General features: G+C 37.9%; 1 protein-coding gene across 7 annotated transcripts in view; it reads left to right on the plus strand.

Annotated features, from left to right (window-relative positions):
• The window catches only part of ARMC3 (armadillo repeat containing 3), a 61,037-nt gene extending 47,913 nt beyond the window's left edge, over positions 1 to 13,124 (plus strand). For 6 of the 7 annotated variants that reach the window (XM_032691374.1, XM_032691358.1, XM_032691340.1 and 3 more), the window contains 6 exons: positions 1,101 to 1,269; positions 2,139 to 2,239; positions 3,135 to 3,203; positions 8,381 to 8,578; positions 11,001 to 11,163; positions 12,625 to 13,124. In XM_032691374.1, the coding sequence (XP_032547265.1) occupies positions 1,101 to 1,269; positions 2,139 to 2,239; positions 3,135 to 3,203; positions 8,381 to 8,578; positions 11,001 to 11,163; positions 12,625 to 12,834 (910 nt within the window). In that variant the 3' untranslated portion in view covers positions 12,835 to 13,124. The remainder of the gene's footprint in view (positions 1 to 1,100; positions 1,270 to 2,138; positions 2,240 to 3,134; positions 3,204 to 8,380; positions 8,579 to 11,000; positions 11,164 to 12,624) is intronic. The other variant, XM_032691382.1, reaches the window with a different exon arrangement.
• The last annotated feature ends 3,733 nt before the right edge of the window (positions 13,125 to 16,857 follow it).

Raw genomic sequence — 16,857 nt, forward strand, 5'->3', positions numbered from 1 at the left:
ATAAGAGAAGGCTGTCATTTGCCTTGCCTGAAAAACTTGTTCTCTGGAATTCATCTGATGTACCTTCGAAGTCTACATTGTAAATATCTGCAGCTGAGGCTCCCTGTGTAGTTCACAGAGAGAAATGGGCAGTCTAAACATGGAGATCATTAGATATATATATATATATATAATATGCGTCTGTGTATATATAAAATTTATTCCTTGAGATGTGAAGAATGTCTGCATGTGTGCATAAAACCACACACATAAATTTGAATATTTACACACAAATATATAATAATTTTTCCTGTTTTTTTTTTTCATTTGTAAACACTTCTAAAACTGCAGTATGCTATGTTTTCCTGATTCAGTTTCCTTTATCTTCTTAGTGAGCTTTTCCTAAGTTTTTCAGGTCAGAAGTTATCAGTATGTGGGTTTCAGCACCAGAAACAGCTTAAGAAATGAATTCTTGTCCTCCCATGTCCTCACATTGCTATTTGTTTCTGTCTCCATGCTGCAAAAATCCTGCCATTCTGGTGGTGCTGAGACAACTGCTTGTGTTTCTCTGCTCATTCATGTTTAGCAAATATCTGCCAACTGTGCCTTCCCCAAGCACAGTAACAGTCCTAAGCCAGAAGGATTCACACATCACATAATGCACAACTGGAATCTGAAAATTGCATTGCAGCTGGAGAGAGAGAGAGAGAGAAAGAGAGAGAGAGAGAGAGAAAAACTGTGTCATATGGTCAGCTCTGAACATTGTTCCTTTTACATCTTTTTTCTTCCTCAAGTCCTCTGTGGTGCTGAACATCCTTCTGATAAAAGGCTGTGGCATCGTGTCCGCATTTCTTTATGTAGCATTTAACTACCTAAAGAAATTGCTTTTGCTTTTGAGCATTGGAAGGTGTTTTTCTCCCCTTGAGAAGAAATTCTGTGCAGCACAGCCTTGCTGGCCGAGAGGGCACGGGGCTGGCACTTGGAAGTGAATTTGTCTTTGCCTTGGTCATGCTTCAAACTAACTCTGAACTGTATAATAACAGTTAATTAGTATTTAACAATGAATTAGCCACTGTGTTTTATTTACAAGTGCTTATTTGCTTTTGTATTTTATTTATCAGTGCTTTAGACATCCTAGAAGAAATTAATCTGTCAATAAAGCGTAAAAATAAGTTTAGTGAAGCTGCTCTGGAAAAGCTACTTGATAACAATCTTTCCCAAAAGTACAGCCGGCTGGGATATTTATCATCAAGTAATATCATTACTAATGGATTCTATGACTGTGGTCAGGTAAGCTATTATAAATAGCTACTCTTACTTAGAAAGAGTAAAATTTTCCTGTTAATTTAGAAAGAGTACTGTAGCAAAAAACCAGAATCTGGCTACAGAAAATACTCTGTTTTCATGTCCTGAAGTTTCACAGCTGTTACACAGATCTCTTTTGATTATCTTTCTTCATGGATGAAATCTCACCATCTTCATGCTACCCCTTAGTTGTGATTTTTTTCCCAATCCTATATGAGCTGTGCAGACCTAGTTCCTTTCCAGATCCTTTCTTAAACTTCAGGTCTTCTGGTCTCTTTCCCTGCAGTGTACTTAATACTAACTTGACACTGAATGACCTATGGACGTTTTGTTTGTTTATTTTTACATAAAGAAGTAAAGAGTTCTTATTTTCACCTCAGCCATGACCCTTTCTCTCACAAAGAAGTGTTTGTATATAAAGACTGACTCCAGTATCACTTGTTCAGGTTAAATCAGAGAAAGACTTCTTAAAATACTCAAATGAATTAGAAATACCAGTCTTACTGACAATCCGTGAAATACCTGCTCCTAAAGCACTTGGTTGCTTTGAAAATTCCATCCTGTATTATAAAGCCTTCAGAGGCAGGAACATTTACTTATTCTGGAACTGTTTGGAATGCCTTAATGACAATAACTACAGGTTAAATTATTTATAAACAACATTTTCTAAGAAAAATTGATGAAGAAAATGCAAATTAAGAAGAAAAAAATTCACATATTTTTAATAGCTTTGTTAGTTCTTACGGAGTCTTTGGTTTAAGATTAGGAATTTTAAATTACTCTTTTAAATACATTTTTTGTCCGCATCTTTAACTGAACAAAACACCTTATATTTTATGCTAATTTTCTTGTAGATAAAACCTGGAGCAGAATTTTTGTCTTTGGAAGAACTAAGCATGCAAGAGCTTACTGACCGTCGGGCAATAATCTTCATTAATGCCAAACCCCAAGAAGAGTGAGTCATGTTAGATCTACTACCATTTATTGCAATAGCTCATCTTTTTAATAATTTTCCCTGTTTCCAGTACAAACTTCATTTTATATATAGATAGATATATACATGCATGCATATATACACACACATATATAGGCACATCTATTTTAATGCCAGTACAGTGCTTTATGTCCTACAAGGCAAAAGATTCGTATTTTATAAAATAAGAATTTGGAAAATAACTTTTTTCTCTGTCTAGAGAGATAGAAAAATGCATGGAAGTTTAAGCACATCGTCCCAAGAGGCAGGACAAAGCCAAGTATGAAGACCTCAGGCTTGATAAAGAACCTGTGTCCATTTCTTCTCCGTTTAAGTTGAAGCCAGCCTAACAAATCTTCTTAGATTTGAATGCAGGAAGTTGGTATTGGGCTTGTTTAACTGGGAGCCATTTCCTGTAAACAGTATCACAGATCAAAGATTGCTCTACCAATATTTTGCAAGTCCAAAACCTTCTTCTCTGTCAACACATCACATATTTGGTTTACGGTACCATTAGCTTCCCTTTTAAGCTTGTATATGACACCATAAAGATGTCTGGGAATATCTATGACAAATTATACTTCCATGCTCTTTGTTGATCCCTAGAGTTGTCTTTAACTATCAGGTTTTCTTTCTTTGGCTTTGATACAGCTTCTTGCTCTTGCACTTCAGCAGCAGTCTTACTCCCCAGTTACTTTTGTGTCCATAATTTGGTATTCCATACTTAATTTTTGATCCCTGAATCAATATCTGGTTTATTAGTGGTTATTTCTTCCACTTACATACCACGATATATTTACTGTCCTTTAAAATCAGAACTCCATTTTCATAGCTTCACATGCAAATAACGTGCAAAAATAATCTTTTTCTGTTTCAGTCTTGCAGTAGAGAAGGCACAAGATTCACCACCTCCTATTTCAAAAATAGGTAGTAAAGAAAAAGCAAGGTAGGGTTTTCAGATTTACTGGTTCTCAATGTTCTGTTACTGCTCTAACATTAAAAATAGAATTCTGACTGAAAATAGTGACAGTTTCTGAACACTTAAATACAATGTTAAGTATGTATTTGGAGTCTTGCTTTCACCTCCTATTTGCAGTAACATTCTTTTGTCTGTCTTAGTGGTTATTTGTCCTCCCTCCCCATGCTGTATTTGAACAGCTCATATTTATTTACATTTTTCCTTTCATTATCCCTGGGAGGCAGGGAAATGCTATTATTTTGCAACTTGACAACCAAGACACAGGGAAATTAGGGTAGAAGTTCTTTCTCAGTTTAGGACTTAGACCCATGAAATGTTCCTACACTGTCTACATGCATCCTTATTTTTAGATTAAATTTCTTCCAGTGAAATTCCATATATGACTAGAAGGTGTGTGTGCTCAGAACTAGAAGGGTGTGCTCAGAACTGTCCTGATTTTGATGGCAACTAGCCTAGAAATGCTTTGCTCTTGCAGGGCTTGTCCTGATCCATATGATCCACAAGGTACAGTGCTGCAGTCTGTCTGTTCATACCAAATAGGCTGGAACCTCTACCCTTGTAGTGAAAAATTAATTTCCTTCTTTTACAGAAAGAGGATTTGAGTCTGTCCCTCAGCAGACAGCTGACCACAAGGTATTTGGGGTTTAGCCGTCTCTTTCTGGTTTGTTGTAGCTGATCACTGACAATGAGGTGTAATGAACAGGGCTTTCTGCTTCAGCTGCTGGGGTACTTACCTCAGAGAGCCAAGACCAAATTTCTAGTCCTTGTCTAGTATAAAATACTTAACCCGTAGTTTGTTCCTGTGGAAGAAAACTGAGCCGTGGTCTCCCGACTGTCCTGCCCATAAAACAGCAGCACAGTCATGACCACAACAGTGCCTTTTGGAGAAGCCAAGTGTACCTGCCCAATTCCAGGGGAATGTCTAGAATTCCAAACGCAGTCCAGTTAGAGCCTCCTTGCCATTAATGGGATGGTCTCTAGTCCTTGACAGGAATGTCAGATAACCTACAACTCTCCTTGGCTTTCCTGTTAGCTAACTTTGTGAGCTGACCATTTATCATGCTGGTTTCTGTGAGTCCCATTCCTGACTTCCTAATTTTCCTTTCTTTATGGTATAGGGAGCCTTGATAATGGCTCAGGGCTGTGAGTTCTAATCAGTGGTGGACATTATAAACTGCTAAGTGCTGCAGGGTTGAACAAAAGGAGAAATGGTGCATCTGCTGTAGGAGCTGAAGTACTGTGTTTCCAATATTTAGCTTGGAGCTCATCCATTAACTATAATACACTACTGTCTGTACAGGCATTCTATTGACTGAGATAATGGCTGATTTCTTATGCTGTTTATATATTTCTGTGTATGTATGAACCTGTGCTTGAGAGATGAAATCTGCAGTAAGAAAGTCGAGAGAAATCTGAAACCTGGTTTGTGGTCTTAACAGTTCAATGGTATCTCCAGTGGAGGAAAAGCAGGAGTTTTCTGGACAATGGTGTTCACTTAGCAAAAGCAGCAGCAGAGAAAACGGTTTAAGGGTATTATACTTTGAATTATATTTGAATATATTTGAATTATGTCAATTTTTTTAGAACTGACATGCAAATTGTTGACAGATAATAGCTACTGACTGTGAAGGGTTGAGGTTCTGACTTAAATCAGAATCCAAATTGTGAGATTAGTCTATCGAAAAGTTATTGACTTAGAAGGCAGACATTCCCATTTGACTAGTTATTTGGACTGCAAGCGCTTCTGAAATTCAGTTTCAGTCATTTCATAGAAGATACCTGAAACAGATCCCATGAATTGCATTGTGGAAGGTTCCTGTTTCAGGATGCACGAGAGTAGATATTGCAACTTGAGTGTCTTATGAGGCCTGTCCTACCTTCTGCTCACTGAGCAGGTCCTCCTGGTTCCCCTCATGCTCTGGTCATGACCCACCACTCATATGCCAGTTTACTCAAAGGGAGCAGAGGCAAGGGGAGATGTGGAGCCCCAGTTGTGTTTGCTCTGCACCAGTGGCAGGTTCCTTCATCTCAGAACATGCTCAAGCCACAGGCCTTTTTGCATAGTCTCAGGAGCTGAGAGACCTGTTCTGACAAGATGTTTGTTTATTACAGTGTGAGATGAAGATACATTTGGATAGTTGCTTTTTAAATGTAATTTATGTCAATTACAGAGTAAATGACTGCTCTGTTAGCAACCATAACTCTTTCAAAGAGCAAAAAATTTTCTTTAGGAAGAAATAAATACCTGGCTCAATTTCCCATAGTAAACCTTGCAGGGATATAAAGACTTCTTTCTTCAAGTATGAAATAATTGCTTTTGAATGTCATGATCAAGTTGTATGATTTATAACCCCATTGTCATTCATTTTGAATCCATAATTCATACATCATTATTAATTTGTGAGATATATGGGAGTTACTTGAAGGTCAGTAGCTGACTCCAAGTCTCAAACACACTTAGACTTTTTTCTACATATTGTTTCCTTTGATCGTATGTTTCTGTTCATCATGATTTTGCAAAGTAATACTGAACACTGTTTAAAGCCATTGCTTTGAAAAAGTGATACTACTTTATATAAACCATAGTTGAAAGCTCAGAGAAAGGGTAGTTGTAATTGTCTGCTGGCAGTGTTTGAATTAGATGTAGAGGAAGTGGCTAGCTGATAGTTTGACATGTATTTGCATTGACAGCAGCACTTTTAATCAAACAATTGCATATCTGATATACACACTGACTGGGCTAAAACACTGTATTTAATGTAGACTAATAAATGTGTATTTATTCCATGCTACGTTCCAGTACAGCATTTAAGTAAATACTGCCCAATGTTCATTTAATCCTTTTCTAAAGAGTATCAGGGTATTATGCTATGTAAAATGGGAAAGAAAATAGGTGTCATGGCTGTCTTTTGATGGTAGGATATTGTATTGGCTTGCCTTCTTCCTCACCCTGATGCTCTGGTGACCCCTTGGGCTTCTGTACTGAAGTTGCAACAGGACTCAGAAACAGCTTGGAAACTATTAAGTGCCATGATCTCTCCTTTGCAATATTCCTCTGCATTCACAGCAAGTAGTCTCACAAGTAGGAAAATGGCTTTGGGAAATGAGAGTGATTTTTTTTTTCTGATGTCACAATTCCCACTGGTAAAAAAATGGGGATTAAAAAAAAAGTGGGCAGGAAAAAAGAGAGTAGAAGTCTACTGTAATGCTTACTGGTTATTTTATTGCTGTATAAAATAACAAGAGCTCCACAGTTCCTTATGAGAGAAGTATTAGACAGATATGATGAACTGAACAGCTGAGGAGTAAGGTAGAGACAGGTGTGGAAGACAACCTTAAAGCAGCTATTCCACCAAGGAACAACCCCAAGCAAATCACTGTTCATCTCTCTCATGTGTTTTCTTCCTAAAAACTGGGAAGGAGGAGAATGAGTGATCTGAGAGTCATTTGAGTACATAGGAATAAGGAACAAATTCTCCTGCTATAGCACTGTAATTCAATGGTGCACTTTTTCTAGGGAAAGAAAGTACTGGGAGGAGAGAAGGGATAAAGGGGGAAAAGAGAGAAAATGGTCAAGAAACAAGAATTATAGCATTTGTAGAAGTTGTTCCTTTGAAAACCTGCTAAGTCGGACACCAGAGAGTTTGGAATAATTCATTTTTTTTAAACAGGGCATTTTTAACCATAGTGTATAAGTGTATAAATGAATAAGTAAGAGGCTGTTTAATATAGCATTATAAGGTTCCCTGGCTATAGTTAGATAGAGTCAAATTAGATAAAGAAAACTGTTTTTTTCAAGTATACGTGTAGTTAAATTATTAACTACACGTTCATTTAAGAGGGTGGTAAATTTTCTGTAATTTTAAGATTAAATCTTAATTGGTTATCCCTCTAAAATAATGTGCTTTATGACACCTATGAAAAGGGCTTTTTGAGAATATGGTAAATCTCAATGGGTTAAAGAAAAGTTTGCAAAGTATTCTGCAGACAAAGTGCTTAAATTCAACTACTTATAATGATGTACACCCTTTTGCTTTGCCCAATCCCTTCCATCTTAAGAGTTCTGTTTCATTGTAAAAATTTTAAGAATAATTTGAAGAGCATACAATAATGATAGTGTGTCCTGGAGCCATGTACTCTAGTGGTTCTGTATTTCTTTTTTTTTCTCTTTCCTTCCAAGAACACCAGAAATACTATAGATTTTTAAAAAGAAGACAGAGCTGTTAAATGAAGGAAAGAAATTTTGTCATATTTCACAGTAGAATTATTCAGGATTTATGCTGAAAAAGACATAATGCTTAAAAAACACTAGTTTCATGTGTTCCCACAAATGAAAAATCCTAAACTGTCTGATTGTATAGACCTTAACGATACCTCCGGTAAGATACTGATTTTATAGCTGTTGCATAACTTGTGAAATGCACAATATTCAATCTAAGTAGAACAATCATTTTATTTATACTTCTGCTGGGTGCTTATGATGCCTGTTCAGGATCACAGTCATTTTCAGATCCCAAGCATTAGTGAAATATGAAGCATGAGCAATGAAAAAAAGTCAACAAAACCACACGCTTCTTGTAAAATCTTCCTCTGACAAGCCATGTTGCAGCTTACATAACACTTGAAGAACCTGGACTTGCAAGTACAGAGATTATCTCTTGGAATGTCCTCTCAAGATTTCAGCCATGCTCTTGATACCATTTGTTCCTTTATTTGAAGTCCAGATTTTTATCAAGTAAAAAGTCACTGGAGGTCATGATTCTTAGTTCATATCCATTGGAACCAAACCATAACTGTCTAAAGATCTTTCTGTATGTAGTAGGTAAGAGTCTCCTCCTCCAGATAAGCCATATATGGGAAAGACATACCAGAGCCATTGACAAAAATAAAATGACAATTTACAACCCTGTTAATGTAGAGATAGTGACACTTGGTTCCTAACCATCTCCTGCGGGAATGTTCCACAAGTGTTCTCTACAGCTTTATACATTTTGGATATTCGTTGTTAAGAGAAAAGATTTCTCCTACTTTCCATCCCTCCCTAATCAATTTGTGTAAATGTCCTGGTGGAGAACTACTGTATTTGAATTTGAACTTTAGAGATTACAGTATTCTAAATAAATGGTTTTTTTTTTCTATGTAAGAAAAGGAAAGGGGAAAAAAGAAGAGGAAAAAGCAAAAGAAGTTACTGATATTACACCTAAAGACCCGGAAGAAATAAATCTAGAAAATTCACTTTGGCTACCGCCATCTGACATCATTTTAATGGATTACATTAATGATGCTTCCAAAACAATTCTACCACTAACTACTACCCGGGAACAGGTTGTGGCCCTTGCACAGTGAGTACCAAATTATATCCCAAAAGTTGAATTAGTAAAATAACTTTTCTTATCCAAGAGCAACTTTTCCAAATTCGGGTTTTTTCCCATTCTTAACTGGAATACAAATCAGCTGTGTTCCAGCATGTTGACATGATTTTAGATTTTAAGCTTCTTGTTCTAATTCTGGTGCTTTAGCTTAATATTTTTGAAATAAAGTATCACTTGTAACAAAAGGATGTAAATTTTTCATTTTGAAAATATTCATACGGGCAATTTTAGGGTTTTTTTTTCACATTTATATGAAACTGTACTGATCCTTTCCAATGAACACATCAGCTCCCTATAGCATCTATATCATCAAGGAGCTGCAGAGACCCAGGTGCTGCAAAGCCTAAAAACACAAGCTAGAACCCCAACCTAACAGTCAAGACAGTTGCAGCTTACATGTATCATATCTGTTCTTTCTCTTACTATGTTTCTTATCTACTTGGTTTTGAAGCCCCTCAGGACAGGAACTCTCTTGTATTTTCTTTTCCTATAGAGCCAAAAGCATGAGACAAGTTTTCTAATGCAGTTTTTAGATCCTGTTGTAATTAATATCCTGATGTTTTAATAGTGCCAGAATATTGCATTGGTGCATGTACAGACTGTTGTTATCAATGTGTGATTCATTAGTTACACTGACTATTCAGCCTGGGCACCAATCACTGTCACCTCCAAGCAGTGTGACTGCTTTCATCTTCTCCTTAGTTTAACCTTTATTATCTTAGCAGTTTCCTGGCTGCCTCCTGAATCTGGAGAGTTTGGTGTCAGATCCCACTGAGTCTCACAAAATTTGTTACTTTCACTAACTTTCATTTTTAATGAAGTGGTCTAATGTGATATTGAGGAATGACTTTTCTGTTGATTGCAGAGTTTGAAAGGACAGATATTCATCCTTAACTATCCAGCTGTGTATAAATCATGCTGCCTTCCTCAAGGTGGAATCCATAAAATGCTCTTTAAAGTTCAGTCTTCTAACCAGTGAAATACTTGCAGACACACAGTCCAGTGAAACAATCACGGGAAATTTAAGCAGAACGTTTTTTTTCTGGGGATTTTTCTGTGCGTGTTCCATTTTAAGTGGCTGCCTGAATAGCGTGCGTTCAACAGGGAGGGGAGGAAAAGGCAGCTGCTGCATCCCTCAGCAGCCTGGCAGCCTGGGCAGAGTTCCTGCTCTGCTCACCAGAGAAGGGGTCAGGCTGGATGAGGGAACACCAGCAGTGCTGGATGTGTCCTTTGGAACAAACACAGCGCACCTTTGTGCACACACGGCACTGCTGAGCACGTCAGCTCAGGCAGCTTTGCTGTGTTCAGTGAGGGCTGGCCGTGGGCACACACAGCGTGAGGGACTGCCTGGAGCCCACACTATTCCAGCTTCACCCAGTAATTCCCAGCTTCAAGATACCACATCCAACCTGCCTGGTGATAGCTCCCCATGCCTGTGCTGTTGGAACCAGTGCTTCCTCAGCCCTCGGTTTGAGAAATGAGGCCTCGGAGGTTGCCTTGCTTGTGCTGTGCAGACAGAACCTGTTCACAGTTTCCGTAGAGGAGGGGATGCAGATTTTAGCTCCCTGTCTGAAGCAATGGCTTGTGATTTCCATGTCAGCTCTGTGACATCTTGTCCAGGGTAAGAGCCCCTCAATAACCCTTGTGCCTGTGGCTGGAGACACTGCAGGGAACAAAGGTCTTTCCATACAGGGACCATGCATAGGGAGGTGAAGGTGTGTGTATGAGGAGGTGGGGACTTATGAATCAGGGCTTAGTCTTGTGTGTGTGCACTCACCCAAAAGACATCCTTTTGGCAGAGTTGGCACAAATTGTGAGTTCTGATCTGTTTCTGTGACTGAGCCATTTGTTTTAATGGATACACATTCACCCCTCATCGCCAAAATACAGGCTTCAGTGTAAGAAAGCACATGTAGAAGTACCTTCCATGAATATAGTTGCTTTTCTGTGTTGGCATCATTACCTATGGCTTTATTTTTGTCATATTCTCATGGTTTTATTACTATTTCAAACAAATGTAATATGTAGCTCACCTAATCTGTTATCTGCGAAGATGAACGCTAGCTTCTGTAATTACTTCCTCAGTAATTGATAATTTTCTCTGAAGACTTTATGCCTATACTAGCCCTCTCCAGAATCTCTGCTGGCAGTTTTTGCACCTTGGTTTAGGTCTGTGACAAATTTGAATGACCTGAGTTATGGTTATCTACATTTATAGTAAGCATACTTAAAATACCAATTACTGCATTAGAAAAATTAAGCAAACATAGAAAAAGTATTAGTCTCATATTTCATTCACTTATTGGTTGTATACATTTCATTTTGCTACATTTTTGTGATAAATACAAGAGGAACTGTAGGTGTAATTGATCCCCGTATGCATTTGGAACAGGTTTGTTGCAGACAGGATGGGTGGCTCTATTGAAAGAGACAAACTACATGACTTCAGCTGGGAACTTCACATAAGTGAAATAGAATTTGAACTGAAATGCAACATTGTGCCTATCGGGAAAATCAAAAAAGGGACGTTCTATCACAGGGCTTTACTTTTCAAGGTACATTAACATTTATTTTGCAACATAACATATTGATTTTAAGTGGATATTCAAAACTATACTTGCATCAGTATAATACCATATTTTTATTCATGTAAAATCTATTGTATACGCTTTAGTAATTTTTCACCAGCAAAGTCGATTTCCCAGTGAATGAAAGCCAACACTGCCTCTTTCTGTAAGCAATCTTGTTGTCATTAAATTGTCTTAAGTGATATGAGCAGAATACTTGATAAATGGCAAAAAGCCAAAACATTTGATTTAGAGTCTAAACATTTTACGTTTTCTGTAAACTGTAGAATATTGAATTATGCAGCTTCCTTCTTTTTCCATGCTGCAAATGTAAACTTGCTGGGACAGTTTTTGTTTGGTATCTATCCAGTGTTCGATGATAGTATATAACAGCTTTTATGTTCTAGTTTCTTAGAAGTTCACAAGCATTAACTTCTGGGAAGTTTCATTTCTTCTTTCTTCATATGAAGACGTACTGGTGCAGTCTGGTTATCTGTCCCATACTTTTTCCTTAGCTGGATTTTTCTCTTTCTTGGATGGAAAGGAAAAGAGAAGCAAGGGCCTAGCACATTGAGCTGGAAGGATGTAGGAAAGAGTACACAGGAGAAGGAGCACAACCCTAAATTTATGGTATCCATGGGGAGAGAAAGTTCCCAACTTATTTTATGAATGGTCTGAGACTGTGAATTAATTATCCTCCACTGTCCTAAGAAACCTTTGTAGGGAACAGCTCATCTCTTAAAGCCACAGCACTCTAAGCAATGGATATCCTTGTCCATTTGTAACAAGTTAAAAATCTTCCAGGACTTCATTCCTTCACAGCAGATGCATAGTGAGAAAGCAGTTTTGTAGCTGGAAACCATTATAGGTCTGTCTGTGATAGTGCAGCACAGAGGAAAGGCAGGTGTTTCATCTAGCAGGCACTTGCCTTGCATTTCATTGCTTCCCACATTTCCAGGGCTGAAAAGCAAGGAGTGTGCTTTGGAGCGAAGCAAGAGTCCTAAACTTACGCTGATGAAAATATTACATTTTTACCCTCAATATTTCATATGAGCTGTATGTGTGCACTGGGCCTACACCTCACTGCTTGAATACACTTCAAAATACTATTCAGAATTATGTCTTCCAACTAGAAAAAAAACATTGCTGGATATTGTTGCACTTCATTTGAGATCTAATAAATAAATGTATCAGTATCTGAAAAGAGTTAAAATTAATATTTTTCATGATGTGCATTGAATATGCTCAAAATAATATTTAAAAGCCTACACTTCCTAAGCAGAATGAACAATAAAGGTTTGCACGCTTGAGAGGTTTATAAAGTCTGTTTCAAGGAAACACTTCACTTTTAAGGTATTTGTTTGCTTTTTAAGCATCTCTGGGCCTTGCTGTACATCACAGAAGCTACATGGATGAACTGTGATTAACTACTACTTCTTTCATTTTTAGGTGATAGCGGACAGAATTGGCATTGGCTGTAGTTTAGTTCGTGGCAAGTATAACAGAGCTTGGAATGAAGTTAAATTGGTTGACGACTTTCCCAAGGGAATAGCTGGGCTTCTGCTTCCTCCTCAAGAATATATTGTAGATCTAATGTTTGAGCCAGGCTTTTTGATCAAACAGGGAAGTGCAAAGGCGGATCAATACAAACGTATTTAATCATCTTGACAAATTTCACCAAATAAATATTTTAAAGATGTTTGCAGTGCTGTATTTTTGAAACACAGGGTTTCATATCTAACTATCAAAAATAAGCATATCTGGTATGTTGTCTTAAACATTTAATTAAATGAATTTTTGGTATCCAGCTTCAAAGCTTAGAAATTTTGTTAAATTTTTTTGTACTATTTTAAGACCAAACTGTAAAACTATAGATTAAAATTTGGTAATCAATATTTGTTATGTGCTAACATTAAAATGCTTATTAAATAGGTTTAGATTATTTCCAATACAGTATTTTTTTTCTTATTTTCCTTCTACTCCCATGCAAATTTATAGAAACTACTTGTCCATGAAGCAAGAAAATATGACATCTGGTGAAATAACAAGTCACCTAAAAACAACTGAACAATTTTTGTGTGAAATAACCCAAGAAATGAGAATTAGAATGAAGATAATGGTACACTTTCAGCCTCTGTAGAAAACATCCCATGTATATATTTCTTAGAACTTGGCAGAGTTAATATTTACAGATAATAAGGTACTCTAGTTGAAAGTAAATACTGTTTGTCCTGGCACAGGGAAGAGATGACTGATAAATTAATTCGTGTGATCTCTGTTTAAATTCTTTATTTTTCACTTGAAGATAAAATGGACTCCGAGAAGGCAGCAGTTTTAGACAAGGAATTTGTATTTCTTGCAGCCTTGGGTAATGTGGTGTTGCTGAAGTGTGGTGGTGCATCTAAGAGAGGTAAAATACTGGCTACAGCCAGTAACTCCAGTAAACACTTCCTGGTGAAACTGTCAGGAATGTGCTGGAGTATTTCAGGGAGCACCACTATGAATTGAGTTTACCATAGAAAACTGAGAAAATGCCCTGTACAGCAGTTGGGCCAGTGCAGACAATGTTGTACAGAACTGAATTTCAGAAGAATTTCAGAATGTGAACAACAAGGCATTTACTTCCTGCCCACCAAAAATGTGATTTAAAAATTTGTTCTGTGTTCACTTAGTTTTTTACTGTTTGCATAAGCAGAACCACTTGCATTGACCACTTTATGTTGAGGACATTTGTATCTGTTGTATTCATTACTGCTTATGAGCATGATCCCACCACTCCCCCTCCTTCCTCCTCTGACATGCAGCATGATTTCCTGGTAGCCCCTGGGGAACATTTTATCTTTCTGTTGTAAATTCACTTATATGGCTGCATGCTTATTTTTTTACCTTATGTTCAGCAGCACTCTAGACATCAGAAGGAAAAAGAACTCTGGAAACAAAATGCATGCTATGCTGGTAGAACTGAGAGGAAGGTGAGGATGTGTTTCTTATCATTGCTCTGTAGCAGGTAGGGGGGTGGAAGGTCATATGCTCTCCCTGACAGGTATGACTCGGTATAGACATCTACAACTTTGAAAGTGCAGTAAATTGAAGTAAAATAAGAATTAATTTCCTGCTAGCTATCATTTTGTATAGTTTTCTTACATTGGAATCTCATTATTTTGTACTGGAACCATAATGTTAAAGTGTGACTTACTGTGTTTGAGGAGGTCTTGAAAAGAAAGCAATTTCTGTTGTTTCTAATAAAAGTCAATATGGGGGGGAAAAAAGACAAAATGCAGTTTTAAAAATAAAAATTGGGAAAATTCTAGACATATAAGCTCACTTTACATAAAATAATTATCTAAACAAATAAAACCAAATACTGTACCCTGCATTGTATAATGAAGAATTTGATGATCCAAAAATGTTGGATGAGGGTTGTTTCATGTCAACTCAAAATTTTTAGTTTTGTATTATCTGAGTCTGTCACTTCAAAATTGTAACACATTTGGGTGTCAGAAATAAGATCTAGGCAGAATATAAACACTACAATCTCAAATTGTTACTCTGAAAACTGCACTTCAGTTGTTAAGTAAGTCAAGAGATGCCACACTTTTTTATTTGATGTTAACCAAGGACCTGTAGCTGTGCCCATGGCTCCAGTGAAGAATTCCCCCAGGCTTGAGAAGCACATCCCATTCCAGAACTGAAAACAAAATGTTTAAACATTTCTACAAGGCTCATCTGGGTGCATATTCCCAGGACATGTCTAATACACCATTTGGATTGGGCCATGCCTGAGAGAATTGATCACCTTCCTCCTTTTAAGGAGCAGATGGAGAAGGGCCTCATATTTCCTTTTACAGGTTATGCAAGATCTCTTTGCCTATTTTAGAAAAAGGGACAAAAAAGGCTCTTCAGCAAAAGACTCTACGAGAAAGTTCAGTGCCATTAGGTTTTCTGTGGAGGTCTAGCTGTGACCAAAATTCTTCCAGTCTATGTAAACCTTTAGAGCTGTCCACTGCTCCCTCATCCTCGCTGCATAAAACTTCCAAAAGTAACAAACCCCTTCATGGGCTCCATAGTGTGTAACATGTTTCCTTTCTGTGGTGCCAATGTTGTGCAAGTTTGCTTTAAAACATGGTGCCAAGTTCTTGTGAAGCAGAAACTGCTCCAAAATCCCTTCACCCTTCTGTTGCAAGAAAGGCTGAGCTAACTACCCAACCAGAGACCTCAGTGCACACTGGCTGGTACCACAGCTTGTAGTCTCACTGTTCCCCATTTCTTTTTTATTGTTTTCTCTTGCCGTTTCCAGGAGATATTCCTAGATTGTCTTACTGTTTCTGATACTCATCTCTTGTATTTTCTAATCCACATCCTGTCGTGGTTTAACACCAGCCATTAGCTCAGCCCCACACAGCTGCTTGTGCTCTCCCCCTCTGGTAAGATGGGGGAGAGAATCAGAAAAGTGAAAGAACTCAGTTTAATAGCTAAAGCAAAAGCTGCACATGCAAGCAAAGCAACATAAGGAATTCGTTCACCATTTCCCATGGGCAGGCAGGTGTTCAGCCATCCCCAGGAGAGCAGGGCTCCAGCATGCATAACAGTGACTTGGGAAGACAAACAGAATCCCAGAATCAGGGAGGTTGGAAAAGCCCTCTGAGATCATCAAGTCCACCCTTTGACCAGACACCACCATGTCAATTAGACCATTCTAAGTGCTGTGTCCTGTCTTCTCTCAAACACCTTCAGGGATGGTGACTCCACCACTGCTCCACCACCACCATAAACATCATCACTCCAAATATCCTCCCCCTTCCTTCTTTTCCCCCCAGTTTATATATGGAGCACGATGTCATATGCTATGGAATATCCCTCTGATCACTTGGGGTCATCTGTCCTGGCTGTGTCTCCTCCCAGATTCTGGTGCACGCTCAGCTCGCTCACTGATGGGGTGAGAAGAAGAAAAGGCCTCGGCTCTGTGTAAGCTCTACTCAGCAATAACAAAAACATCCCTGTGTTATCAATGCTGTTTCCAGCACAAGACCAAAACACAGCCCCATACCAGCTTCTGTGAAGTAAATTAACTCTATCCCATTCAAAATCAGCACACATTCTTCTATAGATCAGCAGTGCTTCCTAGCTATAAGGATTTGAAGGAAAAACCCCACGCCATAGCATGCTTTTAATTCCATTTCAATACGAATTTCACTGAAAAAGGTGCTTTTAGTGACAGAGTTTGAAAGAAGATTCCTTAAAGGACAGGTGTCAAAAAGATATTAAAGAGTCAAAAGGTTTTTCAAAATGGCAAGTCATTAGTTTTAATTGGCAGTAGGGAAAAAATTATGAAAGACTGGAGGTCTACTTAGTGTCCCAAGATGTAACAGATGTTGGTAATGATATCTAATTTCCAAAGTTGGAAATTAGGCACTCTTAAGACACAGTTTATCCATGGTAGATCATGCAGAAGAATCGTGCTGTGAGTGCCAGTTTCTTTTCATTACACTCTTTTTGCTGCAGACTTCTAATGTAATTAATAGGAGCTGCAGTACCAAAGAGAGAACTAGGTAACTGAAGGTTGGCCCTTAGGTATAAAAATATGCAAAAAAGTCAGGGACTATAAGCCCAAACATCGGGCTATTCAGGAATTCCCAATGACAAGACAGCTAAATATCAGGAACTGACAGGAACTGGGGCTTT

The sequence above is a fragment of the Chiroxiphia lanceolata genome, chromosome 1 (assembly GCF_009829145.1).
Source record: "Chiroxiphia lanceolata isolate bChiLan1 chromosome 1, bChiLan1.pri, whole genome shotgun sequence".
In the NCBI taxonomy this organism is placed as follows: domain Eukaryota; kingdom Metazoa; phylum Chordata; class Aves; order Passeriformes; family Pipridae; genus Chiroxiphia; species Chiroxiphia lanceolata.